Source organism: Prinia subflava (assembly GCF_021018805.1).
Source record: "Prinia subflava isolate CZ2003 ecotype Zambia chromosome W unlocalized genomic scaffold, Cam_Psub_1.2 scaffold_49_NEW, whole genome shotgun sequence".
Classification (NCBI taxonomy): domain Eukaryota; kingdom Metazoa; phylum Chordata; class Aves; order Passeriformes; family Cisticolidae; genus Prinia; species Prinia subflava.
Window position 1 is genome coordinate 644,439 of NW_026960616.1, and position 13,711 is coordinate 658,149.

At 45.4% G+C, this 13,711-nt stretch overlaps 1 protein-coding gene across 6 annotated transcripts in view; it reads left to right on the forward strand.

Moving 5' to 3' along the window:
* The first annotated feature begins 424 nt into the window (after positions 1-424).
* The window catches only part of LOC134565266 (zinc finger protein 131-like), a 65,368-nt gene continuing 52,081 nt past the window's right edge, over positions 425-13,711 (forward strand). For 5 of the 6 annotated variants that reach the window (XM_063424774.1, XM_063424775.1, XM_063424773.1 and 2 more), the window contains exons 1-2: positions 425-556; positions 4,354-4,492. In XM_063424774.1, coding sequence (XP_063280844.1) covers positions 4,369-4,492 — 124 coding nt within the window. In that variant the 5' untranslated portion in view covers positions 425-556; positions 4,354-4,368. Of the gene's footprint in view, positions 557-4,353; positions 4,493-13,711 lie in introns of those variants that run through there. The other variant, XM_063424776.1, reaches the window with a different exon arrangement.

Here is a 13,711-nt window from a genome sequence, read left to right on the forward strand (position 1 = left end):
CCACGGTGTTTAATCTTATCCTAATGATGAATTAAATTGCATTTTTCTTTCATGTTCAGAAAGCATCCGTGCTCCTCTCAGGGGCGGAATAGTCAAAGCCTCTCCCACAGCCAACCGTCCTGCCAGGCGCAATGGCCACCCGCCGGCGCTAGGACTCCCACCACAGTTCAGGACTGGGACTGCGCGAAATAACCGTCGGAGCCGCTAGTTCCCCACCCCACGTGGGCACTACCTGCTCCCCTGCGGAGAGAGCTAGCAACACGGAGGCAGGCCAGTCCTAGGGGAAGTAGCCCTCCTGCCCCCTCCCCCCGCCGTTTCCAGGCCCAACGCATACATCCCAGACTACAACTCTCAGAATGCTCCGAGCAGTCGAACCACGCCCCTGACTACCTGCACACCCTGTCGTGTGAAAGGCGACCCTACCGTCACTTCCGTACGCTGTGCATGCTGGGAATGCGAGTAGCGATTGGCCGGCGCCTGCCCCGCTTTTCAACGTGCAGGGGAGCAGGAAGCGGTAACGGCAGAGCGAGCGCGGCAGGGTGAGGGGCTCCTCACGGTGAGTTACCCACCAGAACTGCCTCCAGAGTGTGACCCGGCCGGGAAATGAAAAGGAATCGATTTAATGCGCCCTTTGATGACGTAATAACGACTAATGTGGTGGCGGTGTGCTAAACGCATGGTTCGGGCCGGCACTGGTTAGGTCCTTTCCTCAGGGGCGCTCTTGTAGGATACATGCGCCTGCCGTAGCATGCCATGCACTTAGCGCTGATTAGCCCTTCTGGTGGCTTCTCAGACTCGGCGGACGCACATTTGCTTCTCCGCCTGAGGCGAGCTCTGCTGCCGCCTTACGATTGGCGAGGTTCGCGTAGACTACTGTCAGCGCCCGCCAGTGAGGCTACGGCTGTCCCTGGGGCTGTGAGGGGCTTTGACAGGGCTGGGCCTCGGCCTCGCCTTCGAGAGCTCCGCGCAGACTCGAGCCGGTGGGAACTACAAGGGGTTTTGGCGGCAGGTCGCAGTTCCGCCTCAAAACTGCTGTGGACAACGTGAGGCCTCCCCTGCCCCTTGGAAGTGCAACACCCCAATGTATGTCCTGCCCTGCTTATTAGGGCATGGGTGCCTTGGTCGCCTCTGTCTTAGCGATAGCAAGGCCTTGTATGTGATTGAGAGGGAACTGAGGGACTGGCTTGTGTCCTTGCTCTGTGGTTGCTATCTTTGAAGAAAAATAAATAGAAAAGTGCACAAGAAATTCTCATGTCTGTGTTATTTTGAAGCAACTACTGCTGTTACCCACCAAACACCCCTCATTCTCCTTTCCTGATGTGGCTACAATGAGATGGCAGGGGTTTGGCCAGTGCTCAGTCTGCTATTTTGTGTCATCTGCTTTGCCTGTCTGCATTTGCATACAATACATATAGACAAAGAAAACAAATATATTTTGCCTGAAATAAGAGGAGTTCCTGTTGAAGTCCAGGAGTGTGGAAGTAATAAGATGGTTTCATTGAGGTAGATTTTTAAGAAAAAAAAATTTAATTGTGTGCATGTTGTGAGATGCATTTAGTGTCAGAAGTTAATAAGGTTAAGTCAGTAGTCAACTGGGTCTGCTGAAAAATCTGGATAAATAACTGAATTAATCCAGTTTTCATCACTCATAAATGAGCCTGCATGTAAGTGTCAACTTGGATCACTTCTTTCTGCCTTCCTTGGCATCTTGGTTTTTCTCTGAGGACTGCATTTCACTTCTTGTTCCAAAGTAGTCATGTTCTCATTGAACATATGCTGTTCTGTTGAGCTTTCTTCTGCAATACCAGAGTTTGAAATGAGATTCAATGAATGCTGCAACTGTATTTAGATGGGTGATGAATTCACTTTTTTTTTAACTAGTCTTGTGTTAATTCAGGACAATAAATTGTCTATCAGAAATTGGTTTTTTATTTGTGATTTTTAGTGTTCTGAGAGACTGAAACTTAAAAATTTCTTTGATTGAGGGGCTTGCTCTGTTATTTTGGGGGTGTAAGATCTCCCTATAAACACAATTTGGAAGTAAATTCTGGATAGGTAGAAATAATGAGATTTGAGGTTGAAATTTTGTTTGGTTTACCTTTTAGGGAATTACACTTTTAACTGCAAGTCATCTATCAATGTACAATATATCAAAAGTGGGCAAGAAAACAGTGAAGTAAATGGCTGACAACTTACTACATGAAACTATGGAATGATAGATGGAAGAAATGCTGATCATCTGTCTTAGACCCATCATTACAGATGAGGTGAAGACAGCAGCATTCTTTTCCTTCAACCTCACTTTCTCTCTTGCCCTCACAAGATCCTGATATGTATTTCAGTATCTGCTTGCCAAAGCAGTGATAGCAGATAGAACTAGATTTTAATAAGCAGTTGCTTCTGCTTGTTGTTGTGATTTTTGGACAGCACAGAAATAACAACATGACTCTCCCTGATGGTAAAGATGAGAGCAAACTTTATTTTTCCAAATTCTACTTTTATAGAGTAGTTCGGTACAAAGAACATGACTGGTTATTCAGCATCTACACGCTTTTGTAAACATTTCTTTTGCCAGTAAACATGTTAGAAAAAACACTACCTGTGGATGGTTTCTCATTCCCAAAGGTTTGTTTGAATTCCTCCTTAAGATTTCTCAGGCTAACATGAGAAAGTTGCTCACCTGCCTTTCACACAGACACTGGCAGAGCCTGAAGCCTAAATTCAGACCAATGTCAGCCCCACATCTGCTCTTTTCCATCTCTTGGCAAAATGATTTGTCTGTGGGACAGTTTTTCTGAGATGCAAGAATGTGTTCTGTGGGAAAAAATAGGAATTTCACAATTTTCTTTACCTGATGTCTCTTAGTTATAAGACAATAACTTTGCTTTTATCATAACCAGGTAATTCTTCAGTATGTGTTTGTTGGAAGCAAGGTGGAATTTACACATCTGCACAGGGGTGTTAGCAAGCATGGTGGCATCAGCTCAGGACTTTTCAATTCCAATCACATACAAAAAATCTGCACAAGTTAGGGAACACTTGCTATCTAGTTTCTTCTAGCACTCTAAAGAAAACTGCTTCTTAGCCACACCTTAATTTTCCATCTCTATATTCAATGTTTGGTTTGATAGTAGCAGCTCTCCTAACTTTCTTCCTTTTGTCCATACTAAGTACAAAAATAAAGGAATTTGAGACATACCCTTCACTATAAAAGTCATTCAAGCTTAATGACCATTTTCTCTCAGAAACCATGTGTTCTTCAAAGTGAGTTAGACTATGACAAGAAACAAAGTTTCTGCATTAATGTGACTGTAAATGTCTTTGCTTTTTCTGTGGCATTCTCAGTGTGAGCTATGTGAATGTGCAAGTTGAAGATGAGTGCTGCTGCACAGATCTGAAGTAATTTTGCCCAGAGTTATTTTGTAAAATGCTTTCATTGAAGCATTGAACTCTCTCCAGAGATTCTTTTGCATCAGCAGCACACCCTCTGTGTCTCATCCACAGGCATAGACTTCTGCTAAACTTTTTCAAGTTTGAGGTTCTCTGCAACTCCCACCTCCAGCTATGTTTGTTGTATAAGTAAGGGAGGAAGAGCCATGAGATTACAAGCCTATATGTCTCTTAAAAGTTGGCAAAAAATATTTCACGTTGTAAGGGGAGAAGTGTAAGAAGCCTGGGTGAATAAGGAGCTCTTTGCTCCTGGGTGTGACAACACATTAAATCCCTGGCAACTCCTGTGTACCCAGAAGCTGAAAAGTGCTGTTTTATTACATCTTGCATTTACAAGATACAAAATGTGACTTAAGTACGAAAAATTTTAGAACCATTCTTTAACAAAGAGGATTGGTAGAATTGCAAGAAGTAACTATAAAGATTGAAATTATGTTACTAAGATGGAGAATAGTTAGCTGTGGAGATGTTACACCCCTGCAGTATTTTCTTTGAGGGAGGTGGGTCCTTGCTGAATTTGTAGAATAAAGAAATGCATTTACCAACTTTGTTTCTTCATGCTGTCTCAGTTTGAGACAAGTTAGGAGGAAACATTCTGAAATTGTCTCCTCTGAAGAAGGCAGGTCTTGGCACTTCCTCCCCCCACCAAAAGGAATTTCTTGGAGGAAAGTGAAAAAAACTGTTTATAAACTGTGCATAAATAAGGCCATAATTCATTAACCCTCATGTTTCCTACCTGGCAGCTAAAATCAGGTAAACCTGTTACCAAGACAGTTTGATGTTTCCATTGGTTTTGTAGTCTCTGAAAAGTGCTAGTTAGTTCATGTCTGTATAATAAGCTGACTGTGCATAGTACTTTCTAAGTGGCACAGTATTCTTACTGTCCTACCACATCTTTTGCAGACTAATCCTTTTGCCATGGAAGCCGAAGAAATTATGGAATGTATCCAGGAATTCCCTGAACACTATAAAGTTATTTTGGATAGACTGAATGAACAACGTGAGCAGGACCAGTTTACAGATATCACGCTGATTGTTGATGGTATGTATACACCTGAGAACCAGTTGGTACCCAGAGAATTCTGAAAGCTGTGCTGGGAAGCTGTTGGGTTTGTCACAGGTCAACTGTCAAACTGGGCTGCTAACATTCTTAGCTCTGTATTGATGTGTGAGTTGCTTGCAGAGTTTCAGTTAATAATCTTGGGCTGAACAGAGTCCCCAGCAGAGATTAATAAATTTGTTTCTGCTTTTTATAGAATCCCAGAATGGCCTGGGCTGAAAGGGACCTTAAAGCTCATCTGGTTCTAACCCCCTACCACAGGCAGGGACACTTTCCATTAGAACAGGTTGTTTCAAGCCCCATTCAACCTGGCCTTGAACACTTCAGGGATGGGGCAGCCACAGCTTCTCTGGTCAACCCGTGCCAGGGCCTCACCACCCTTACATGGAAGAATTTCTTCTTAATATCTAATCTAAATCTCTCCTCTTAGTTTAAAACCATTCCTACTTGTTCTATTACTATCTGCCCATGTAAAAAGTCACTCTTTTTTTTAAGCTCCCTTTAGGCACTGGGAGGTGCTCTAAGGTCTCCTCAGAGCATTTTCTTCTCCAGGCTGAACAGCTCCAACTTTCTCTGCCTGTCTTCAAAAGAGAGGTGTTTCAACCTGTAAGCATCTTTGTGGCCTCCTCTGGACCTGCTATAACAAGTCCACATTATTCTTGTGTTGAGGACTCCAGATGTGGATGCAGTGCCCCAGGTGGGGTTTTATGAGAGCAGAGTAGAGGAGGAGAGTAGGGGGCCCCTTCCAAACAAGGGGATGAACTTGTACAAATATTGGTTGATTATTTAAAAGCAAAACAAAACAAAACAAAAGAAACAACAACAAAAAAAACCCCAGCTTGAAATAAGGTTGCCTTCTTGCTTCTTGGGTATCTGCCTACTATTTTAATCTATAGTTAAAATAGGGTAGAACAACTCATCTTTTTCTACATGTTCTAAAGACATAAGTATTAGTTTAAAAAGAAGATGGAGATGCAAATGCTTATTATCTCCTTAGAAAAAAGTAAGCAAATGAAGAAAAAAATTATTCTTTGGAATCACCGTAGTTTCAATGACAACACTTACACAAAACTTATCCTGAATGTTTGTTCCTGGTCTAGTATTACCAATCCGTGGGTTGAGCTCAAAACTGTTTTCTTGTGCAGCTGTGTATTTCTAATAAATGTTGGTTCTCTTACCTCTGTCCCATGGAGCCTTCTGGATGTTCATGCCTGCACCAGGGAGAAGGCAACACCCTGATGGGAATACACAGTCTGGAAAACAGGAAGAACAGAGTGTCTTGGGTTGAAAAATGTAACCAAAAATGTGTATTCTCTTTTCATCTGTTGAAACTGGTTGGGAGATATTGTGTTTATCTCTTGTAACTCTAGGGGGGGGAAGAGAGCGGATGCCTTCTGTTAATGGGACAACTGATAACACCAGATAAGACAGTGCCTTCTTATCTCTTCCTCCACCCATCCTCCTCCGAGGGACATCACCTGTGAATGGGCCATTTAAGGCCTCTCACAGGATTGATAACATTACTTCATTCCATTGTGAGATGCTCCACCCAGTGGGAGGAGCCAAAGACTTTCCACCAGGATAAAAACTGCAATCACAAACACCAAGATAGCCTGTTTCCACTGGATTCCCAGAGGACGACTGCACCCTTTCTTGAGGATCATCTCTACTTCAACGGAGCCACATCTGTCACTCCAGGAGGACTTATTTTGGGCTGCTTCCAACACCCTGACCAACAGGGTGTCAGGTTTGCATTCTGACTCTGTCAGTGGTCCTTTGTACTATTGCATTTCTCTTATTTTATTTTATTTTATTTTATTTTATTTTATTTTATTTTATTTTATTTTATTTTATTTTATATTTACTTTTTCATTTTTTTCTTTTTTTTTTAATTTTTTTTACCCTTTTTTACCCTTTTTTGTTGTTTGTTTCTTCTCTCTCTATTAAATTGTATTTTTGACTTGGAGTCTCACTGATTTTGCTTTCAAACCAGTACATATTTTTTGGTGCCCAATGTGGGGCCAGGGAGTTACTGAGAAAAGTCAGAATTACAATTTTTTTTTTTGAAGGAGACACCTGTTTGCTATGATACTCAGCATGCTTACATGGGTGTTGTACCTAGCTGTCTATATTTTTCCGCATATGGGTCACTATCTGCTGGTCTTAATGCTCCTGTTAAGACCAGGGTGTGGTATCAAATTTGCTTTATTGGTCTATTATGTCTGTTGCATGATAACCTCCAAGGCAATAAACATAATTTGGAATATATACTCAATTTTGTTTGCTTGTCCTAGTCTAGGATGCGGCGTCTACAATCACACCCAGCCCCTGTGGGGCAGGGTGAAGAATGATTTTTTTCCCAGCCTTTCAGGCCTGACACAGCAGTTCTTGAAAATATTGAGTTCTCTCTGGATACCAAGGACAGCATAGTGTTGTTGTTGGTTCTGCTTTCTCTTCTCTGCACGGCCTGCAACATGCTTAGAAACAAAGTGCTACATGTTGTGATGCGGCGTCTTCTTCAGGAAGAGGAAAAAAGAAGCAAAGCAACAGCATCCATGTGCATACAGGCTGTCAGAAAGGAGAAAGAAACCAAATGCAAAGTAACAGTGTCCGTGTCTATGCAGACTGTCACAGAGGAGGAAGGAACCAAATGCAAAGCAACAGTGTCCATGTCTACGCAGGCTGTCACAGAAGAGAAAGGAGCCAAAAGCAAAAGCATCCATGTCTACACAGGCTGTCACAGAGGAGGAAGGAACCAAAAGCACTGTCAGCATCCCCACAGAAACCATCACCAAACCAGAACAGCCTAAACCAGTAGCAGTTGCCCATGTTCAGAAGAAGAAATCAAAGAGCAAATCAGTCCGCATTGTTGGAGTCCAGGATATCCCTCTGGCTGCCCTGGAGGGTTTGGAAACTGGACAGGGGGGTCTGGGATCTGTACAAGGGGGTCAGCTAGCCTCACACAGAGCCCAGGAGGACACTGCCTCTGATTCCTGTCCATGGGAGTGAATACTCACATGCAGGAAGAATCACAAGCCGAAAGAATTTAAAATAAGTAGTAGCTAGTTTATTATAGAATGTAAATATAGAAGTTAGGATTTTTAGTATATGGGGCCGAAGAGACAAGATGGAGGAATTGGGGAGTGGCCCCTGTCCTCCTTGTTCTTGCTCTCGTCCCCCATCTTTTGCTGAGTTGGATTTTAGAGATTGGTTTAGAGTAGAAATGACATGTTAACATAGGTAGTAGACATTGGTAAAGTTTTGTAAATAAAAAGTACGCTTTGGACGGTGGTTGGGTCAAGGGTACCGTACATAAGGTGTGGGGCTCTCTGATCCGCCCCAGTCCTGCAGCATGTCCTGTTTTGCTGGGGACGCCTTGCAAAGCTGGGAAAGAACTGATAGATAATTAAGAATAAACAACCTTGATAACACGGACTGGTGGACTCAGCTTGTCGTCTCTGGCTCCGGTGTGAAACACTTAGGGCGAAGAGAAGACAGAAAACCTTATTACCTCGGGGAACAGCAACCCCGAGGAGAATCTCAGGGAACAGAAACCCTGAGACGCATAGTGACTGATGAGGATGCGGCAGGACCTTGACACCCAGCAGAAAAGACAGAGCCAGAGATCATCACTCGCTCTCTGTCCCTGAGTGAGCTGCGTGACCTGCGGAGGGAATTCATCCGCCAGACAAACGAGTCCATCCTGACCTTGCTGCTCCACATCTGGGATGCTGCAGCCAATGACACCATTCTGGATTGAAGTGAGGCCAGACAACTGGGATCTCTGTCCCAGGATGTAGTCATTGACCAGGGGATCAGGAGAACCCAAGGAGCTCAGCCTCTGGCAGCGACTGCTAACAAGTGTGAAGGACAGATACCTTTGTAAAGAAGACCTCCAGGTGCACCAAGGTTAATGGAGCACAATGGAACAAAGTGTCCGGTGCCTGAGGGAATTGGCTGTTCTGGAGATCATTTTTTCAGAAGACGAGATTTCCTAAAAGCCCAGATGGTGTCCAGTGCACATCGCAGATGTGGTTGAGATTCGCATGGCTTGGACCAGAGACGTACTCCCGTTACCTGGCAACACTGCAATGGAGGGAAGGTGAGGACAGGGTGGGCGTCTTGGTCAATAAACTAAGAATTTAGGAGGGCACTGTCACCGCCCCTTTTCGCACGCATGTCTCTTCTGTGGAAACAAGACTGTCAGCTGAGCAAGTCAGGAGCTTGATTGAAGAGGACCATAAGAAACTGAAGAAAGAAGTTAAGGAAGAAATTTACCATGTCTTGCCAGAACCAACAAGAGTTTCTGCCATTAGAAGCAGGCGTCCCCCAGCCAGAGAGGCTACACTCCAAGAGGTAACCTTTAGTCTTTTCTTCGGGAGCATGGAGAAGACATGAGTAAATGAGATGGAAAACCCACCTCCTCCTTAGCAGCCCAGGTACGTGAACTGAAAAGAGGGACACACACCATTAGGAGCTCATCTAGAATCAATGCTGCTCCAGTCTCTCATGCACAGAACTCCAGACGGTACAGGAATGATGATGTGACTGATCCTCTTGAAGGAACCTCAAAAACATATTTACAGGAAGAGAGCCACGTGCAGCATAACCAGGAATAGAGGGGCCCTGCCTCTAGCCAGGTGGAGGAAAGGGACAATCGGATCTTTTGGACTGTGTGGATCCAATGGCCTGGCACATCTGATCCACAAAAATATACAGATTTGGTTGACACTGGCTCCCAATGCACCCGATGCCATCAAGTTATGTAGGAACAGAATCCATTTCTATTTCTGGGGTGACAGGAGGAACTCAACAGCTGACTGTATTGGAGGCCGAAGTGAGTTTAACCTGGAATGAGTGGCAGAAACACCCCATCGCGACTGGCCCAAAGGCCCCATGCATCCTTGCCATAGACTATCTCAGAAATGGATATTTCAAAGACCCAAAAGATATCGTTGGGCTTTTGGGATAGCTGCTGTAGAGAGAGAAGACATCAGACAACTGAATACCTTGCCTGGTCTCTCAGATGACCCCTCTGCTGTGGGACTGCTGAGAGTTGAAGAACAACAGGTACCTATTGCCACAGCAACTGTACATGGTTGGCAATAGCGCACTGACAGAGACTCTATGATTCCTATCCATGAGATGATTTGTAAACTGGAGAGCCAAGGGGTGGTCAGCAAGGCTCGTTCTCCTTTCAACAGCCCTATATGGCCAGTACGTAAGTTCAGTGGAGAATGAAGACTGACGTTGGATTACCGTGGTTTGAATGAAGTCACACCACCATTGAGTGCTGCCGTGCTGGACATCCTGGAGCTTCAGTACAAGCTGGAATCCAAGGCGGCAAAGTGGTACGTGACCATGGATATCGCCAATGCTTTCTCCTCCATTCCTTTGGCAGCAGAATGCAGGCCCCAGTTTGCCTTCACCTGGAGGGGCATACAGTACACCTGGAACCGACTGCCCCAGGGGTGGAAGCACAGCCCGCACCATCTGCCATGGACTGATCCAGACTGCACTGGAAAAGGGCGAAGCTCCTGAACATCTACACTATATTGATGACATCATCGTATGGGGGAACACAGCAGGGGAAGTCTTTGAGAAAGGAGAGAAGATTATCCAGATCCTTCTGAAAGCTAGTTTTGCCATTAAGCAAAGTAAGGTTAAGGGACTGGCTCAAGAGATCCAGTTCCTGGGAGTAAAGTGGCAAGATGGATGTCACCAGATCCCAACAGAGGTCATCAATAAGATCACTGCGATGTCTCCACCGACGAACAAGAAAGAAACACAAGCTTTCCTGGATGCCATAGGCTTCTGGAGAATGCACATTCCCAAGTACAGCCAGATTGTGAGCCCTCTATCTGGTAACCCACAAGAAGAACGATTTCCACTGGGGCCCTGAACAGCAACAAGCCTTTGCCCAGATCAAGCAAGAGATCGCTCATGCGGTAGCCCTTGGCCTAGTTAGGACGGGACCAGAGGTGAAGAACGTGCTCTACTCTGCAGCCGGGAGCCACGGTCTGTCCTGGAGCCTTTGGCAGAAGGTGCCTGGGGAGACTCGAGGCCAGCCACTGGGATTCTGGAGCCGAAGTTACAGAGGGTCCGAAGCCAACTACACTCCCACAGAGAAGGAAATCTTGGCTGCCTATGAAAGAGTTCAAGCTGCCTCAGAAGTGATTGGGATTGAAACGCAGCTACTTCTGCCACCCCGACTACTGGTGCTGGGGTGGATGTTCAAGGGAAAGGTTCCTTCCACACATCACGCCACCAACACGACATGGAGCAAATGGATTGTCCTCATTACACAGCATGCCCATACTGGAAAACAGAATCACCCTGGGATTCTGGAAATTATAACAAACTGACCTGAAGGTGAGACTTTTGGATTATCTTCTGAAGAAGAGGAAGTGATATGTGCCGAGGAAGCCCCACCATGTAATGAGCTACCGGAAACTGAATGGCGATATGCCCTCTTCACTGATGGTTCCTGTCGAATTGTAGGTGCTAACCAGAAATGGAAAGCTGCAGTATGGAGCCCCACACGATGAATTGCACAAGCTACTGAGGGACAAGGTGGATTGAGTCAGGTTGCAGAGCTTAAAACTGTCCAGCTGGCTTTGGATATTGCCGAATGAGAGAAGTGGCCGAGGCTCTATCTCTACACCAACTCGTGGATGGTAGCTTTAACCCTGTGGGGATGGCTGAATCATTGGAAAAAGGCCAACTGGCAGCACAGAGGGAAACCCATCTGGGCTGCTGAGGTTTGGCAGGACATCGCCACCCGGGTAGAGAAATTGACCGTGAAGGTCCGACATGTGGCTGCACATGTACCCAAGAATCAGGCTAATGAACAGCATTGCAACAACGAGCAGGTGGACAAAGCTGCCAAGGTGAAAGTATCCCACGTCGATCTAGACTGGCAGCACAAGGGAGAATTATTCCTGGCTCATTGGGCCCATGATGCTTCTGGTCATCAGGGGAGAGATGCAACATACTGATGGGCCCATGATCGAGGGGTGGACCTTACTATGGACAACATCTCCCAGGTCATCCACAACTGTGAGACCTGCACTGCAATCAAGCAGGCCAAGCAGGTGAAGCCTCTGTGGTAGAGTGGACGATGGTTCAAGTACAGGTATGGGGAAGCCTGGCAAAGTGACTACATCACCCTTCCCCAAACCTGCCAAGGCAAGCGCTATGTACTGACCATGGTGGAAGCCACCACTGGATGGTTGGACACCTACCCTGTGCCTCATGCTACTGCCTGGAACACCATCTTTGGTCTAGAAAAGCAAGCCCTGTGGAGGCATGGCACCCCTGAGAGAATCGAATCAGACAACGGGACCCATTTCAAGAACAGCCTTATAAACACCTGGGCCAGACAACATGGCATTGAATGGATATATCACGTCCCTTATCATGCACCAGCTGCCAGGAAAGTAGAACAATGCAATGGACTTCTAAAGAATACCCTAAAGGCACTTGGCAGAGGGACCTTCAAGAATTCAGACATAAACTTAGCCAAAGCCACCTGGATGGTGAACACTCGAGGATCCATCAATCAAGCTGGTCCTGCCCGGTCAGAACCCTTGCACACAGTGGATGCAGATAAAGTCTCGGTGGTTCATATGAAAAGTATGTTAGGAAAGACTGTTTGGATCAATCCCACCTCAGGCAAAGGCAGACCCATCCGTGGGATTGTTTTTGCTCAAGGATCCAGTTATACTTGGTGGGTAATGCAGAAAGATGGAGAAACATGTTGTGTGCCACAGGGAAACCTAATCTTAAGTGAGAATTGTGTATAAGGTTTCACTGTGTATGTATATATATAAAATAGAGTTTATTGATTTGGATATGATACAGATGATAATAGAATAAGGGGTGGATAATGTCTTGGGTTGAAAAATGTAACCAAAAATGTGTATTCTCTTTTCATCTGTTGAAACTGGTTGGGAGATATTGTGTTTATCTCTTGTAACTCTAGGGGGGGGAAGAGAGCGGATGCCTTCTGTTAATGGGACAACTGATAACACCAGATAAGACAGTGCCTTCTTATCTCTTCCTCCACCCATCCTCCTCCGAGGGACATCACCTGTGAATGGGCCATTTAAGGCCTCTCACAGGATTGATAACATTACTTCATTCCATTGTGAGATGCTCCACCCAGTGGGAGGAGCCAAAGACTTTCCACCAGGATAAAAACTGCAATCACAAACACCAAGATAGCCTGTTTCCACTGGATTCCCAGAGGACGACTGCACCCTTTCTTGAGGATCATCTCTACTTCAACGGAGCCACATCTGTCAATCCAGGAGGACTTATTTTGGGCTGCTTCCAACACCCTGACCAACAGGGTGTCAGGTTTGCATTCTGACTCTGTCAGTGGTCCTTTGTACTATTGCATTTCTCTAATTTTATTTTTACCCTTTTTTGTTGTTTGTTTCTTCTCTCTCTATTAAATTGTATTTCTGATTTGGAGTCTCACTGATTTTTCTTTCAAACCAGTACACAGAGCTAACCCAATGTTGTTCTGCAGGGATCTTTATGCTGGCAGAAAAGATGATTAAATACATCTATATGTAAGAGCAGCAAAATCCAAGGAGAGCACTGTTTTGATTTGGCATGGCCTAGTTTTTGTTTGCGAAGGAGGGCCACAGAAGTAGCTTCTGTGAGAAGCTGCTAGAAGCTTCCACCATGTCCGACAGAGCCAATCTCTGATGGCTCTGAAGATGGACATGCTGCTGGCCCAATTAGAGAGATTGGTAATGCCTCTGTGATGACGTATTTGCCAAGAAATTCAAAACAGCGCATGCACAGTTTTTCCAGGCCTTTGTAGGTGCTGCAGCCGTTGCCATCTTGGTGTGGCTTGCAGTGACCTTTGCCTGCCTGGCCGCCCCTAGCTAGGCACACAGTAGACAGAAGGGCAGGGGTGGCAGTGGTGGCTTCTCCTTCCTGGCACCCTGCATGAAGAGAGGTGTTAAATAGCGCTAATGCCATAGCAGCTGTCATTTCCTGTGTGGTGGCAGCGGGGCTGCCTGGCTGCAGACATGGCGAGTGACTCCCTGGTGCAGAACCTAAATGAGATCAACCTTTTGGCACTGTGGGATCCTGCAGGAATCTTTGAATTGGTGGAACTTATTGCCAATGGTACTTATGGACAGCAGTTTTTCTTCTAGTCAGAGAAGAGGAGGAAGTGAGGAC